The following is a 15,434-nucleotide window of genomic DNA, read 5'->3' on the forward strand; positions in this document are numbered from 1 at the left end:
TTCAGACTTACTTCTGGATCAAATAATGAAATTTTACATTGATTACAACTCCTGGGTTCTAAATGGCAAACTTCTCTGTAGCCAAAAATTGTTAAAGAAAAAGGTCTTGCAGAGGTACAGTATGAATAGCCATAGAATTCACTTGTTTAAAAGAACACATTTTATAAACATTTGTGTTTTGACCACTAGTCCATGAAATACAGCAACAAGACCAGCAAATTTTATTACATTATTTTATATAATTAATTCTGTATTCACATAAAACCCCCCATATTTATTACCTTTTCAAATTATAGAGTACATTTTTCTTTACAGATAATCAGCCAATATATAAAATTAAGGATCTGTGAAATAATAAACTTTTGCATTTGTAATGAATAACAGACTCTAAAATGAGTAGTTGCGAAAATTCGTATTTTATTAATTTGTCCATAGATTTACATTCCTCTGTGGCTCTTAACATTTGTTGTCAGGCAGATTGTCAATCTTGGATGCTCACTGTGCAGCTTGATGCTTAACCTGTCTGTTGTCTGAGACACACTCCCTGATTTGTGTTGTGCCTTTTTACAAGTAAACCCATGTTTTGTTGTTCCTCCCTGTGGGCTGGGGCAGGTTTTCAGCTACTGGAAGCTGTTACAGCTCTAGCAAAGCTGGAAGATTTTTCATACTAAGTTTCTGTATTTTAAACAGGGGTCTGATTTATGTAGCAATAATTATCATCATGACCTGCGTATTTGTTTTTACAAACAAATAACAGAAAATGAAACCAGTTTCCTCTTTTTAAAATCAATGAAAACTTTTTTATAAAGCAGTATCTTTTTTTGCTATACATAGCTTATATAACTTTCCAGCAAATGTCTCCTTAGTATTTCATCTGAAATAATAATTCTAAAAACTTCTAGTGATCCTGAACCTCTTAGGTGAGATAAAATTCAGAGCACAACAGACCTTGTTCATTATGCTGCTTCCCAGGAAACTGCTGGGGTTTGGCTGCTGAATTTAGCTGGCTGGTGTGTGCATATGTCCACTTCCTGGAAGACATTCAGATCTGATAAGATTTTTGTAGTTGTTACCCAGAAGGGAAGAGACAAGTGTTTTGAACCCATAAGGACTTCAGTTTTACTTTGGAATAGGAAGATCAATTCCTTTACAGGCATTAATTGGAAACAGGATATGAAAAAGCTGTGCTTTTTCTTTTAAATACAGGGATATCAAGATAGGAATCTTACACTACCAGAATTTTAGTATTTCTCAAACTTGCTGCTATGCACACTGCAATAAGCCACCATACAATAAGAATTAGTAACACATTTTTATATGGCTCATCCCTATGCTGATAAGACTGTTTAATATCATAGTCAACAAAATTAATATTTTTTTGGTGGGTACTCATCATGACAATATTTTTTTCAAGCCTTACATCAAGGGAAAGGATAATACTCCCTTCATTGTGATATTGGGGTGATGCTTCATGTAGAACTTTAGAAGGACAATACCCTAGAGAGCTTTACACTTCAGGGACTTCATTAATGATAAAGTACTTTTAAGTGACAGGAAGTACTTTGAAGGATTACAGCCAATATATAATTCCCAATAAATCAGTTCTAGAGTTTGAACCTAGTGTATAATGTATGATTAACTTTGGCAGTTCAAAACTCATTGACATTGGTTTCCATTTTAGATGAACCAAAACGCTGGATCACAATTGTACAAGCTGTCTTCATTTTTCTCCAGTTTTACTCTATTTGTATTTCATGTAATTTGTTCCAGATGTGAATGTTTCCAAGAGAAACTGCCCATGAAGTCTTTCATTGTATAGGGTTCAGACTGGCAATGATTAGAGATGAGCCAGCTTGCCTTCACCTGGCTTTTGGCTTTGAAAGGCTGCACTTTGAAATTGAGTGCTGCATCCCATGTCTGCATAAAACATGGTCTCCAGAAAATTTTATAAAACAGTTTCAACTGTTTAAAAATATGCTTATTTTTGACTACACATATAATTCACATTTTGTAGTTTCACTTAAAAAAAAACCATTGGTCCATTGAAAATAAGATGACATCTATTACTAGAAGTCAGGCATCCTAATTACCCTATAAAATTCTGGTTTAAGGCTACCATGAAGATTACTTTATTTCTACTTGGTTTGTAAGGAAACTAAAGTCTACACACTGATAACCATACAAGAATAGAAACAGAAAAAAAAAAAACTAACCCCAAACCCCCCACAAATAAACAAAAAACACAAACAAAAACCCACCAAAAAACCCATCACAGGATCTCTCCTTAGTGGGCTTATATACAGCGGTTTTAAAATATTTTATTTTAACTCAAATTAAAAAATTAGATCATTCTGTTCACATTTTGCCATATAAAAATTGAACACAAACTGTTCAAAAAAACCCACAGTATGACTTAAGATAATCTCCACAGACCTATTCCTTTACACAGTTATTTTCATTAGATTTATGTTTTTACACTGGGAAAGGATTTTTCATCTGAAAAACACTTCATAAAGGATGAAACATTTTGTTGTATACCATATATAGCGTGGATTGTCGAAAACTTCCTGTCCTTAATTGCTTATGCAAAAATGATTCAAATTGGTATTCGCGAGTTATTATGTGCATTAATTTATGTTTTTCCTTTCTACAGGCATCTAAAGATTAGATTTATAGGTGGTGCTGAAACACATTTTATTTTGTCTTGAAATCAAGATTGCAACATACTTTATATTCATATTCTGTATGGATTTTAAGCTATTGTCATCACGATGATGTTTTAAGCATTTTGTGGAGGAGGGTTGTATCATAGAGTATTGGTTTGGTTAAATACAATACGTGGACAAAAGACAAAGTAAGTTAAAAGGAGTTTTATGACATATAGTATTTTTCCCAAGCATTCAAAACAGCGCATGAAAGTCTGCAGGGCTAAGTTCTTACATGGGGTCTTTAACCTATTTTAGCTAAAAAAAAAAAAATAATATTATTGGTAACTTTTCATTAGAAGATGAAAATATCATTTTCTTCAACATCTATGTTTAGATTGAAGTCTGAAATTTTAATTTTGTCAAGGAGGGAATTTTTTGTGAGGAATAAAAAACCCCAACGTTTCAACTGACTATAATATATAATATATGCAGGATATATATAGGTACACATGCAGGAATACAGAGCCAGCATCTCCACTGCTGTAAAACATCTAAGTGTCTCTGAAGTCACAACTTGCCTAACTAACATCAGCTGTGAATCTCACCTAAGAAAGACATTTTTGCTGATCTCATATTCACTTCTCTGTGGAATGCTGGAGCAGGTTTCCGAGCAACATGATTTTGATAGAAAAGGCATAAATATAGTAGTGTAGGGAACTACAGAGCTAACCTTGGAACACACCAGTGGCAAGAAATAGAGGTATGGCTGTAACAGCACTTAACTATGGAGTCTTGAAGGGAAAGTCAAGCTTGTCTGTAAATTCTACTAAAATTCTTTGCAGGTCTTCAGAAAAGTTGTGATTGCAATGTGATTCTTTAAGACTACTTAAGACTAAGACCACTTAAAATGATAATGACTCTTTCAGGTCTCAGGGAAGAGCCTTCAATGTACTGGTTACTGATCAATATGGCAGGTTTATTTGAGTGAGGAATTCCAGAGATGTGTTTTCTAGGTGGTACTCATTTCACTTCTAAAGCCTTTCACAATTACATGTATAAAAGACGCCTCTACAGCACAGTAAGAGTAAATGCAGTATTTTCAGGCAAGCACACAAATTTCAGCTGTGCTGATGACTCTGAACTTTCATGTTAGCATGAAAGCTCCCTGTTGATGTTTATTGGTACCCAAATTTGTAAAGCTGTACCTTAATGTGTTTTAGTATCTAACTGCACATTTCTATGTAGCAGCCTTTCAGAATTATATTGAACAATGCTATTAAGCAATACTACACAAGAAGTATTTCAGAACCCAACTTGATTCATTTTCATTTTCTAGTAACATTGGAGAATACACTATTTTGCCAAGTGCAACTCACATTTCTACATTTTACTTTCTTTGGTATGCTCTGGGCTTTGTACAGTTGCTTTTAAAACTTCCTTTGAGGTATATCCTTCAGTAAAGGACTGTGGAATTTAAGATGATGAAGAGTCTCATCTGACAGGGAGCAGGTGCTCTTGTTTTTCAGTGCTTGCTCCAGGCCACTTCAAATGATGAAATCTTTACAATTTGTCTTAAGAGGACTCTCACTATGATATCTATGTTTAAGATATGTGGGGCAGGGAGGAGGTCAAGGAGGGAAAATCTGTGCTTATGAGTATGTAACTTTAGGTGGATGGAATTGAGCTGAATATATATAAAATTTGGAGAGCTCCCCCAGTAACCTACCAGGAACTATATATGTCAATCCCTGATTTCTTATGCTGATCTTTGTAAAATGCAATACTTGCTTCTACTTACAGTTTGGTTCCAGAGAAGAAATTAATTGTGACCTAAAGAAGTCCTTGCTTACAACATTTGGAAGTTCACTTCTTGCACTTCCTTGTGAACTCTCAAATTCAGAGCCACTGACTTCACTGGGTTTACAGAAGATTTATGTGCTTCCTCAAAGATCAGAATCAGGCCTCAAAGTTTTTTTTTGTCCTATAGACCTATATTCTTCATCTTTCCTGAGTCACAGAACCAGCTCTACTTTGTTGCAAAGCACAAAAGTACAAGTGATTCTCCTTCAGCATATAATTTGTTTTATCTGAGTTAAAAGTGGAGATACCTCAGGCAAGAAGCTATCAATGCCTCTGTGAAGCATTTAGATATTGGAATCTTCGAAAAACATCTGCTACACTTTGCTTAGAATGGTTTAGTATATAATTACAGGAATGACAGATCTCAGTGTTACACCCATTTTTTGTTCTGCTTTTTTTGTGGGAAGGCAAACTGAATACCAAACTGGTCTGGTTGAGGATTTCTGAATCCTCTTTTGTTAATTTTGTTCTCTCAAATTTGAAACATCACTCCCTCTCCTTGCAAGGTGCTCAAGGCAGATGGCCATCCTTCCTGTCTGAATGGTGACGGGCTTTCTCCAGGCTGGTGAGAATGTTGTTCCACAGGACCATCCAGTCAAGGAGGACACGCGAAGGGACCTTCCACCATTCTCTTCTAAGACAAAGCTTAGCAAGCAAGTACACCAGAATGCCAGTTGGGTCAATTTAGGAATTCAGCAGAGAGGCTTCTACTGTACCTAGCAGATCGGAACTTGAGCTCATGGTAGCATTGCACAAAGCTGTGATAAATGAAGGTGATTGGCAGGGCTAATAAAACGATGCCACTAACCACACAAATTCCTCCAAGAATCCTTCCTGGTACAGTGATGGGACACATGTCACCATAACCAACTGTGGTCATCGAGATGATCACCCACCAACAAGCAGCAGGAATGCTGGCATAATCCTTATTCTTTGTTCCCAAGTCCAGCCCGTTTTCAAGAAGCTGTGAAAGTGCGCTGAAAATTGCCATAGCAACACAGATAAAGACAAGTAGCATCACCATCTCTCTGTAACAACGCTTCAGAGTCAGACCAAGTGTTTGAAGGCCAATGAAATGACGGGCCAGTTTAATCACCCAAAAGATTCTCATCATTCTTAAGACCCTCAAGGTGACTCCCGCTCTCTGAAGCTGTGAATTTTCCCCTGTGAAAACTGTCATTAGAACAGAGATGTAGTAAGGAGTAATTGCCAGCAAATCAATGATGTTGAGAGGTCTTCTGACAAACTCACACTTGTTTTTGGAGACGATGAACCTCACAATGCATTCTGCAGTGAACCAGCCTATGCAGATAGCTTCAATTATCCTGCCAAAAGAAACAAAGGACAGTACTTATGCTCTGGGCAAAGTCTTCAGGGTATGTTCGGTTTGTCCACAGATATTACCAAAGTAACACTCAGACTTTGACAGACAACAAACAGAAAGCCATGCCATCCTTGTCCTGCACCTGGCACTGGATTTCAGCAATTAGCCTGAGGATTTAGTGAGACTTTAAACTGATAATTGCTAAGAACTCACTCATGGATCACTTTCTTTGAATTATGGATTGCTACTAGTTATAGTACTGGGCAAATGCCTACAAAAACTGTGACTGTACAGAAAATTGCAGTGTAGGACACCAATGCCAATGTGTAACCTTAACTAGAACAGCTGGGTTTGTGGTTTTTCGGGGTTTTTTTTTAGTTCATTGAGTTTTGGAGAATTTTTTTTTTAATTGTTTTTTTTCCCCTAAGTCAGTGCAGCCTGATCCACTTGGGAATGCCTAGGGTTGTAGATCAGTGAACTGTCTGGTTATGAATAGCAGTATATAGAACCAGAGTACTAAACTAAAATAGAGATGGAGTAGGTAGAAATAAGCATTTGCATTGGATGATTAATGACTATCAGTTCTTTAGGAAGCAGCCTAAACCAGCCTGTCTAATCATCCCAAACACGGGCTTACCTAAAACTAAATTCAAACCTATATAGGTATTGCCACTAAATACAGATGGTATTTTATTTTTCAGTATTGCATCCATGAAGTACTAAGCTCCCATTTATCACTATTCTCTGCATTACTGAATTTTCTCTTTTGCTGTAAATGTAAGTCCTCATTGCAGAAAAAATGTCAAGGTAACCAAAGGTTATGATAGGCAAGATCCTCTTCTTGCCAAACGCAGAAGAAATCCCGGAAGGAAATTTCAGTATGTTCTTAAATATTTTCAAGTCCTAGTGCATTGAATGAGATTTGAAAATATCCCAACTTGACACCGATGGAAGGTAGAAACATAAGAAAAAAATGTCGCTCAAAGATTATTTAGTAACTGTTGTCCACATGGTCACAAATCTCCCTGAGATTTCAGACTGTGCTCACTTTTTTAATACATGAGGACATGGAAGCTAATCTTCCCTTCCTTCCTCCATTTATCTTTTTAACCAACAGTTTGAGCAAAGAAAAAGCCCATCACTGACGCCTTCTCTTACCAACAGCTCAGAAACCAAATCGGTATGAGATCAGAGATTTGAAAATATTGCCAGAAAATACAACCAGAGTTTTTCACAACTGCAAGGACTCTAACAAGGTAGTGTCTGTAGAAACATTTTGATTTGCAAGTGAATATCCAACTGTCATTTCAAACCTAAAATTCTTTTTCCCTAACACATCTGCATAATTTCTTACCAGTTCTGAAATCTATTGTTATTAATAAGATGGTAGCCTGTTAAAATGATAATATAATTCTCTAAATTATGTAATTATAGATTCTATAAACTAATGTTTTCATAGACATTTTACATACTAAAATTTTACTTAGGTTTCATTAATTTTTTTCATTCATTCTCTTTAGTTTTAAACTAAAATTTGAAGAAATAGTAACAGTCACTTGATGTAAAGTCATAAGGTACATTGTAATTTTAGCCACAGTAAATTTAAATGAACATAAATTAATTACTTAAATATTTAGTTGCATAAGATTTGACCATGTTTTTCTTTTTTATGAATAACAATGGAAGTTCTGTAAGCAAGTGTCCCTTTCTTCATAAAGGGCTTGCAGAACTCTAGTTCATATTAGCACTTTTTGATGGAAAGAACTTTGAAATTCAAAATCAGCTCTTAAGAATTAGGTGTTCTCTTAAAAATTAAGCTTTTGGAAACTTTAGATTTGAAAAAAATCAAGAAAAAAATGGGTAAGTATACTTAAATCCCTTTACTTATGATGAGGAAATACCTAAGATTTCCCCAGTACGATGGAACAGCAAGATCATGGTAATGGACAAACTGATGATGTCTGAATGTGCTTATATGTTGGCTAGTTGAGGTCTCATGTAATTTTTAAAAGAAAAATTGTATCTGGATAGAAAGTTACAGCCAGGAATATTCAACAACTCCAACAGACTATTTCTTTACATTTTATGAGATTTCTCGGGTAGTGTTGTCTGTATCCTATGGCATGAAGCTTTTAAATGCAAAAGAAATTTGTAATTATACAATTTAAAGCTTTTTCACTTGATATTTCCTCCTGATGCCCTGATAATAGCAGAAACATGACTCCTCCATTTTGTCACCCCTTAGACAGGCTCTCTCTGGGCTGAGATTTAAGGAAGTTATGTCCTGATCATTGTGATACAGTAGAAATTTTCTTCATGAATCATCATTGATTCAGTAGTCATATAAATTTGGGGAATAGTTGTACAAGTAAAGGTCCATGAAATATGATCAATCCATTGTTTTACTCTGGCAGTTCCTGGGACAAGAAATACTGTAAATCAGTTATACTTCTGTAGAAGGACTGAAGAAGTATATTCTTGTAGAAGAGATTGGAAGTGAGCTAAGGAACATCACTGATGCAAAAATGACAAAGTGAGATCAAGGCAGTGGGGGATACATTAATGCCACTCTATTTTAACTTGCACTTCCACTTCTCCATTTTGCACCTATCCTTCTTTCTCCTGGCTGGGGAGGAGATAATGAAGAAGGGTGTCCCTTAATTTTTTTCCTTCCTCTACTTACTTTTCGGGCATCAGTGAAACATTTTTCATTTTTCTTCTCTTGTCACTCCTTTTTTGCCTGTGTAGTTGGATTTTGGCAGTACTGGTGAATCACACAAAAATGAGTGCCTTGGTGAGAAAAACTAGGAACCTCTGGCATGTTGGGAAATCTGGAGTGCTACTTTCTACATTTCCACTTTCAGATCAAGTCTCCTCGCCTTGCAGTGACTTATCTTTATAGTTAACCTTATCAGTGGATAAATAACATCTAATAAGGAAAGCAATTTTAACAGTACGTCCTTAGGAGAACTTGACAGAATATGAAGTTAAAGCCAAATAAAAGGTATATACTCAGAAGGCTAAAGTATCTGCAGTTTTCATAATCAATTCTTAAAATTTTTCTGCACATTCACAGGACAGACTGCTTCTATTGCCTATGTTTAGAATACTGCTGTATTAAACTATAATAATAACTATATAATTAAATAGTGACTTTATTTGGTAAAAATATACTACCTATTTTAAAAACTCCCATCACAGTTTTTGGTTGGTTGGGTTTTTCAGTTTTAATGTAGCTGATATCTAAAAAGGAGAGGGGTAATTAAAAACAAAGTCATGAAGTATTTCCTTGAAAATTCCCCACAAATTTTATGAATAATCACAGAAAATACTGTGTTCTGAACTGAATACTAATATTCAGTTACAGGCTATTCCAGCTCAAACTTACTGTTCACTGTCCCAGACCAAAGCACATGAAAGAGTTTTTCTCAGAAAATTTTAAGCCACTTGGTACTTAGCAGTCTTTCAAGATTGCTCTAATGAATCTTTTGTCCATAAATGGAAAATCAAGCCTTTGCAAGCCTCATTCCTACTGTAATCCCATCACTGTTCAGTTTTCTGTTCCATATGATAATTTCTCTCAGAATAAGCTACTTTATGCACAATGAATTATAGCATTTCAGAAATAATTTTTTAATCACTAACAAGTTTAGTTTGTTATTACCAAAAAAGAAAACTATGCTGTAACCATCTTAGAATTTTTTCAACTTAGAATATTCTTTGCCTCAGCTTGCCAATTCGTATACTTTCAATATCCCCTGGTGAGTTGGTTGAAATCAAGCCAAAATATTCCTTAGTGGCAACTATTATCTATTAAGCTTGTAAATAAAACATACACAGCAACAGGACACATGAGGAAAACAGATGATATGATTAAAGACGGTATATGACAGGGTTAAAGACTGTCAGCACTGATTTGTTAAATTGTTGCTAAAGTCTATTTCCATGTAAAGCACATTAAACGTGAAAAATGTCAAGCAGTAGCTAGAATGATCATATTCCTGCTCAGAAAGACTCCTGAGTGTTTTCAGCAAATGTTCGGGGGTTTTTTAATCCTTTTGAAATCAAGGGCTTCCTTCTCACTACAAACTGTGGAGTAAAGGCCGCAGAACAGCTAGTTTCCCTGAATTAAAAACCATGCTGGCTTTTTTTCCATTCTGTCCCTGCTTTGGTAGAAATTATATGTTGTCATGCATTAAACTCCAGTGCTTTGTGTGGGAGGCTGTAATGACCCATCACTCCCCAGGGAAGGGGCAAATCTCTTCCACAGCTCAAAGGGCAGATCTGGATACAAACATCTTGAGTCCTGAGATCCTCAGCATCTTTTCCATATATGTTGAACATGACTGGCACCTAGCCCTGGTGAGTTTAAGGCTTGGCTATGCCCAGGCAGTGATACACATCTGTTCTTTGTTTCACCCCTGTTTTTCAAAGAACTGGTAAGGTCAATAGAAGAGTCCATGTCTGTGTTTTTAACCTAGGTCTTTGGGTTCATTTTTTACCTTCAGCCCACTGTTTTAACTTAGCAAAAATGTGGTATTCAAGTTAGATCTTGTCCAGAAAAGGTGTGTTCTTACTGTTTTTTGATGAACATAACATCCAGGTGTTTGTTCTGAAATTCCACTGCTATAAAGGAATAATACTTTTTGTATGTCTAAAATTCAAATGCAATTTTTTAGGCTGATATTTTGCAGAAATTAAAAAAAAAAAAACCCCACTGGCTCTTGATGAGAGATGCTGTTTGGAGAAACTGATGTGATTATTTGCTTTTGCTTAAGAACACAGCAATCACGTAGGCTTGATAAGTCAGTGATTATTTCAGTACAAACCTAATCATGATTATTAAGTGGAAAGGGGACAACCATCTCTTCTTAGTGCTAACAAGCTATTCGTATTCAGCATTAGAAAAATAGTTTTAAGGCAGGTAGATGGAACTGTGCTGGCAATAAGTCAAGCAGCTTCAAATGATTTCCTATTACAGGCTTGAGGAGCTCTCCCTAGAAGATTACGCTCGCAATCAGCGTATGGACAGGTCCCTGAGCAGAGACTCACAGTATGCATCTGTTGGCACAGTTCAGAGGACAGCAAAGATGACTTGAAATTGCCAGAAGCAACAGAAGGCATTCCTGCTGTCTGCTCCTAAACTCTGCAAATCTAATGCAAATCTTTAGCTCTGATAAGTGGAACTTGCCAAGGCAGGGAATGGAGCAAAAATCTTAGAATGAAATAAATTTAATAACATCCCTCATCCTGAGAAGAGGCCTGGGAAAGGCAATCCCTCTGCAATCAGGGAATTGTATTTCAGTGTCTGTAATATCTGTAAAATTCCAAGGTCAGATTTCCCATCCCTCTCTCCTTGAATAAAGCTCACTCCTGGAGTTCTCTGTTGCCTTCTAAAGGGTGTTATCCCAAAGGATCAGAAATAGTCCCAGGCTGTTCATCCTTTGAGAGCATGGTCACCATGAAAAGGCATAACAATGTAATGTTTTTGTGAAAAAAGTTTGGTGGATTTAATTCCTCTTCTGTTGAAGGGGTGTTCATACAAGAAAAACAAATACAGCTGGTGTTAGCTGGCAGCCCCAGTAGCCCTCACTACAAACCTCATTAAAGAGGCTGATTTTGTAAATGCCAGAATTAGTGACCCCCTCACTTGCTGAGATGATGTCCAGGCAAGCTGGAGACACACTGCTGGTCAGCTGCTCTCGCTACAGCTGTCCAAAGCAGTTCTGGGGATGGTTACCAAGGGAGTCAGCCACAGAAATTATCCCTGTGGCACCTTTCTGACATAACACACTGAGGCAAGGGGGGAGCTTATTGTGAGAGACTGAAAAGATCACAGTTGCTGGGTTTCCTGAGGTGTTCTCACCTCACCTCCGTGTCTTATGTTGAGCTGAATAACCAACTACATCCAAATCCACAGTCTAAGGATTTCTAGATTAGCCCATTCAATTTTCACTCCTAAAACTTTTCAAAATATATTTTTGGAATAATGTACAATCTTCATACTAGTAATTACAGTGCCATGCAAGTCAAAACTCACTTGTGTTCAGCATTAATGTAACAACTTCTATTGGGGAAAAAAATAATTTTTGTATTACTATGTTAGATAGAATTTCTTTATTTAGATGAGGAACGTTGTTTAATAAACAAAAGACAGAATTTGGTTTCAAACTTTTAAATGTATCAGAAACAAATGGACAGATTTTTAAAAGCCTTCTCACCTAAGAGGGACTGTATTGCCAGAGTATGCAATCCCAGAAAGTTCCATGGGATTTCTCTGGTCAGGCTTTCAAATAAGCCACTTAGCTACTTCAGTTTTGCAAACCCAACTAGTTTGAAATGAAACAACTACAAAGTAAAGAAATCATAAACACATAAAGGCAAATAAAGTCAGATTACAACTGGGCATATTGGGTCCAATCCTATGGCACATGTAAGTAGTAATAACTAAACTGGACAGTTCACTTAGAAGCAACTGTAGCTAACGTGCTCTTTTCCAGCTATAACAGACTTTTTAGTAATGATGCAGCATGTGGAAAAAAGAAGAGTGGCTCCACCTTGGTGGTCACCTGTGGACAGAAAGGCATGCATTTGTGTCTGTTTTCCATGTGTTTGCTGTCAGATTGGGATCAGTTCCTGTGCAGAGTGCATGGGTTAAATGACCCAGTCTGTACTGGTGCTTATATGTGACAGACCTTTGTGACACTGGTAGAAACATTTCAGCTGGTAGAAACTTTTCTATTTTTTTGTTGCAATAACATGGAGTACTACAGCTGGTACAGAAGAAACTCATCCCATCACTGGTAGTCATCCTTCTGGTTCTAAAAGGAGCCTTCACTGCCCTGGGAACTCTTTGGCTACACTGCACCTTACAAGTACTTAGGACCTTATCCTTCTAACACTAGGTATAGAATATACAATTGTTCGGAAGAGTAAAATTAGGATCTTGAAGACAAAGGCACTATGAAAGAAAAATTACACATCCTGTGCCATGTTCCTCTGCAAGCTGAGCTCTTTCTGTAAGAGAAAATTTGTGGTTGATTCCCATACCATGAAGATGTGGACAAAGACATGACCTATGTGGTTAATGCTATTGTAGTGTTGCATCTATTTTCCCATGCCTTTTGGGAGTATCTCAGCAATTTGCTGCTGTACAAAGAGGTCACCCACAGCATCTACTCTTTGAAATAACCTTGCTAAGCTTAAGTAAGGCTTTTTAACTGGAAGAACCTTTAGGACCTTCTTTTAGCATATCTGAATGTAAGCAGGAATCGACAGCTTCTCACACTGCATCTGCTTTCTTTTTGTTCATACAATTAATTCTTTGGCTCGACTACAATGAGAAATACAGGTGCAGTTTTCCATTAGGCTAATGGAAACTATGAAAATACTTTCCAAGGAATTAATCTGGCTACTAAGATATAATATATCACATTCCAATTAACTCTATGGTAAAAGATGATGATTTCATAATGACAAGGCTGCAATTTCACTGTAGTGCCCTTTTAAAAGAGCAGAAGCTGAAAACTTTTTGTTGAATATCCTGTCTGTTTTAGAAAAAGGGAGAAGCTAGCAAATACCAGAAATGTTTACTTCTTTCTTTATTTGTCAGTCATATTTATGGGAGAAATTCTACCAGACTGGTCTCAATTTCGTTCTCTAGGGAACAAGAAGGAGAGAGAGGGAGCAGAAGAGTGAGTGCAAGAGTTGCATCAGTGTAACCCTAATCTGAGGTCGCAAGAAGATGGAAAAGGGTTTCTTCCCCCTTACTAGTAAGGCTCAGGATTGAGCCTTATACCTCATGCCCTGTTTTCTGCAACTGTTTTGCAATGTTTATTATGCCTAAAGGAAATGTAAATATCTGTTACATTTATACACTGGGGTGCTTGAATGATGCATTTGCAAGAGCTCGATGTGCAGCTTGATCATCTCGTGTGTTCCCCACATAGAGAATCTGAGATGTAAAGGGAGGAGCGGGGGTAAGCCTGGATTTTACCAGAGCAGAATCGTAACAGGCACTGCATCTGCTCCAGCAGAAGCACCTGTATTGGTGGGTTATTTTCCCTTTTTTCCCCCCACAATCGTAAGGCATAAATTGATTTTCGGAGCGTCTGAAGTTCTCTGTGTGGTCCCGTGTCTCCTGAAAGGGGGCAATAAGAGCTCCAAGAACCTGCACGGGGGGAAGCACCCTCCCTGCGAACAGGAGCCCTATCCCGATGGCCCCGCTCCGCTGCCAGCCTGCCCAGACCCGAGTTCGCCGCCGGCCCCGGCCCGCCTGCAGCGCGGCCGCTCCGGGCGTCCCCCCGCCGTGCCCTGCGCTCGAGGCGCCCGGCGGGGACCGGAGCCGGAGCAGCGCCACTGCCCCGACACCCCGACATCCCTCCCCAGCTCAGCGCCCGGGCTCCAAGGCGCGCAGACCATCTCCGCCGGCGGAAGCTACAGCCACGGACCGTCAAGACAAGGGGCAGGAAGGACACACTGGACGGGACACACGGGGACCGGACAGCGGGAAAATAAAGGATCCTCCTACCCTGAGGGCTCCCTCACTGACTCTGCTGTGTACCTGCTCTGCTCCTCCACGCTGCGATTCTCCGGCGCCCGCCACTCGGGCAGGGTGCTGGCGCACAGCACCACCATGGACACAATGACGAAGAGGATGGAGACGGTGGCCAGCACCTGGGCGGCCACGGAAGACGTTGGCTCCTCAAAAGTCCTCCTCATCCTCTCGAGCCACTTCCTGCCCTCGGCTCCCGGTGGCCGCCGGCCCTTGCCCTCGGGGCCACCATTCGGCTCCTCCGCCGCGTAGTAGGTGCACGTCTCGGACATGCGGTCGTCGAGGCGGCGCTGGCAGCAGTAGTCGAGGTGGGAGCCCTCCAGCCCCCAGTAGATCATCTCGTTGTAGAAGGAGAGCTCGCACATGTGCGGCACGAAGCGCAGGTGGCCGTGCCGGACGTACAGCATGATGAAGCCGAAGGCCTCCGAGTGCCTGTCGAAGAAGTACTCGTTCCGCTCCCGGTCGTAGTCGTCGCACACCTCCAGAACGTCCTGCTCCGAGAGGCAGCCGTGCAGGCGGCTCACCCGGCGCAGCGGGAAATCCTTCAGCACCTCCCGGGAGAAGGAGTACCGGGTGCCCCCGACGTTCAACACCACCGAGGGACCGCGGCCAAAGTTCATGGCTTGGGCGGGACGGAGGAGGGGAACGGCGGGCAGGGCAGAGCGCCGAGGCGGGGGGCAGCGCGGGCGGCAGCGGCTGCCCCGGCTCCGGCTCTGCGCGCACCGCTGGCGGCTCCCGCTCGGCGACGGGGCGGGCAGCGGGCGGGGAGGGAGGCAGGGGGGGAGGGACAGCGGCGGAGACGCCGCCGCGGGCGCCCCAGCGGCCGCGCAGGAGCGGAGCGGGGCGATGCCGCTCGCAGGTGCGGGCGCGGCTCAGCGCCGGCGGGCGGGCGCCTCCGCGGGGCCCCGCCGGGGCGGGAGCGGGGGCGCGGCCGCGGGCATGGCGGGGCCGGGCAGCGGCGGGGCCGGGGAGCTCCGCGCCCGGAGCCGCTCCGCCGGTGCCGGTGCCGGCTGGCAGGCGAGCGAGGGGCGGTGCGGCGACGGCGGGG

At 40.2% G+C, this 15,434-nt stretch overlaps 1 protein-coding gene across 2 annotated transcripts; it reads right to left on the reverse strand.

Moving 5' to 3' along the window:
* Positions 1-397: 397 nt before the first annotated feature.
* KCNG3 (potassium voltage-gated channel modifier subfamily G member 3) lies at positions 398-15,081 on the reverse strand. Of its 2 annotated transcripts, none has more exons than XM_033054542.1 (2): positions 14,396-15,081; positions 398-5,833 (listed from the first exon to the last, which is right to left on the reverse strand). In XM_033054542.1, the coding sequence occupies exons 1-2, from the start codon at positions 15,004-15,006 to the stop codon at positions 5,188-5,190; spliced, it is 1,257 nt and encodes a 418-aa protein (XP_032910433.1). In that variant the 5' UTR covers positions 15,007-15,081; the 3' UTR covers positions 398-5,187. The 2 variants fall into 2 exon arrangements, with proteins under 2 accessions (XP_032910433.1, XP_032910432.1); XM_033054541.1 differs by having other exon boundaries at positions 14,363-15,081.
* Between the last annotated feature and the right edge of the window lie 353 nt (positions 15,082-15,434).

The sequence above is a fragment of the Catharus ustulatus genome, chromosome 3 (assembly GCF_009819885.2).
Source record: "Catharus ustulatus isolate bCatUst1 chromosome 3, bCatUst1.pri.v2, whole genome shotgun sequence".
Classification (NCBI taxonomy): Eukaryota; Metazoa; Chordata; class Aves; order Passeriformes; family Turdidae; genus Catharus; species Catharus ustulatus.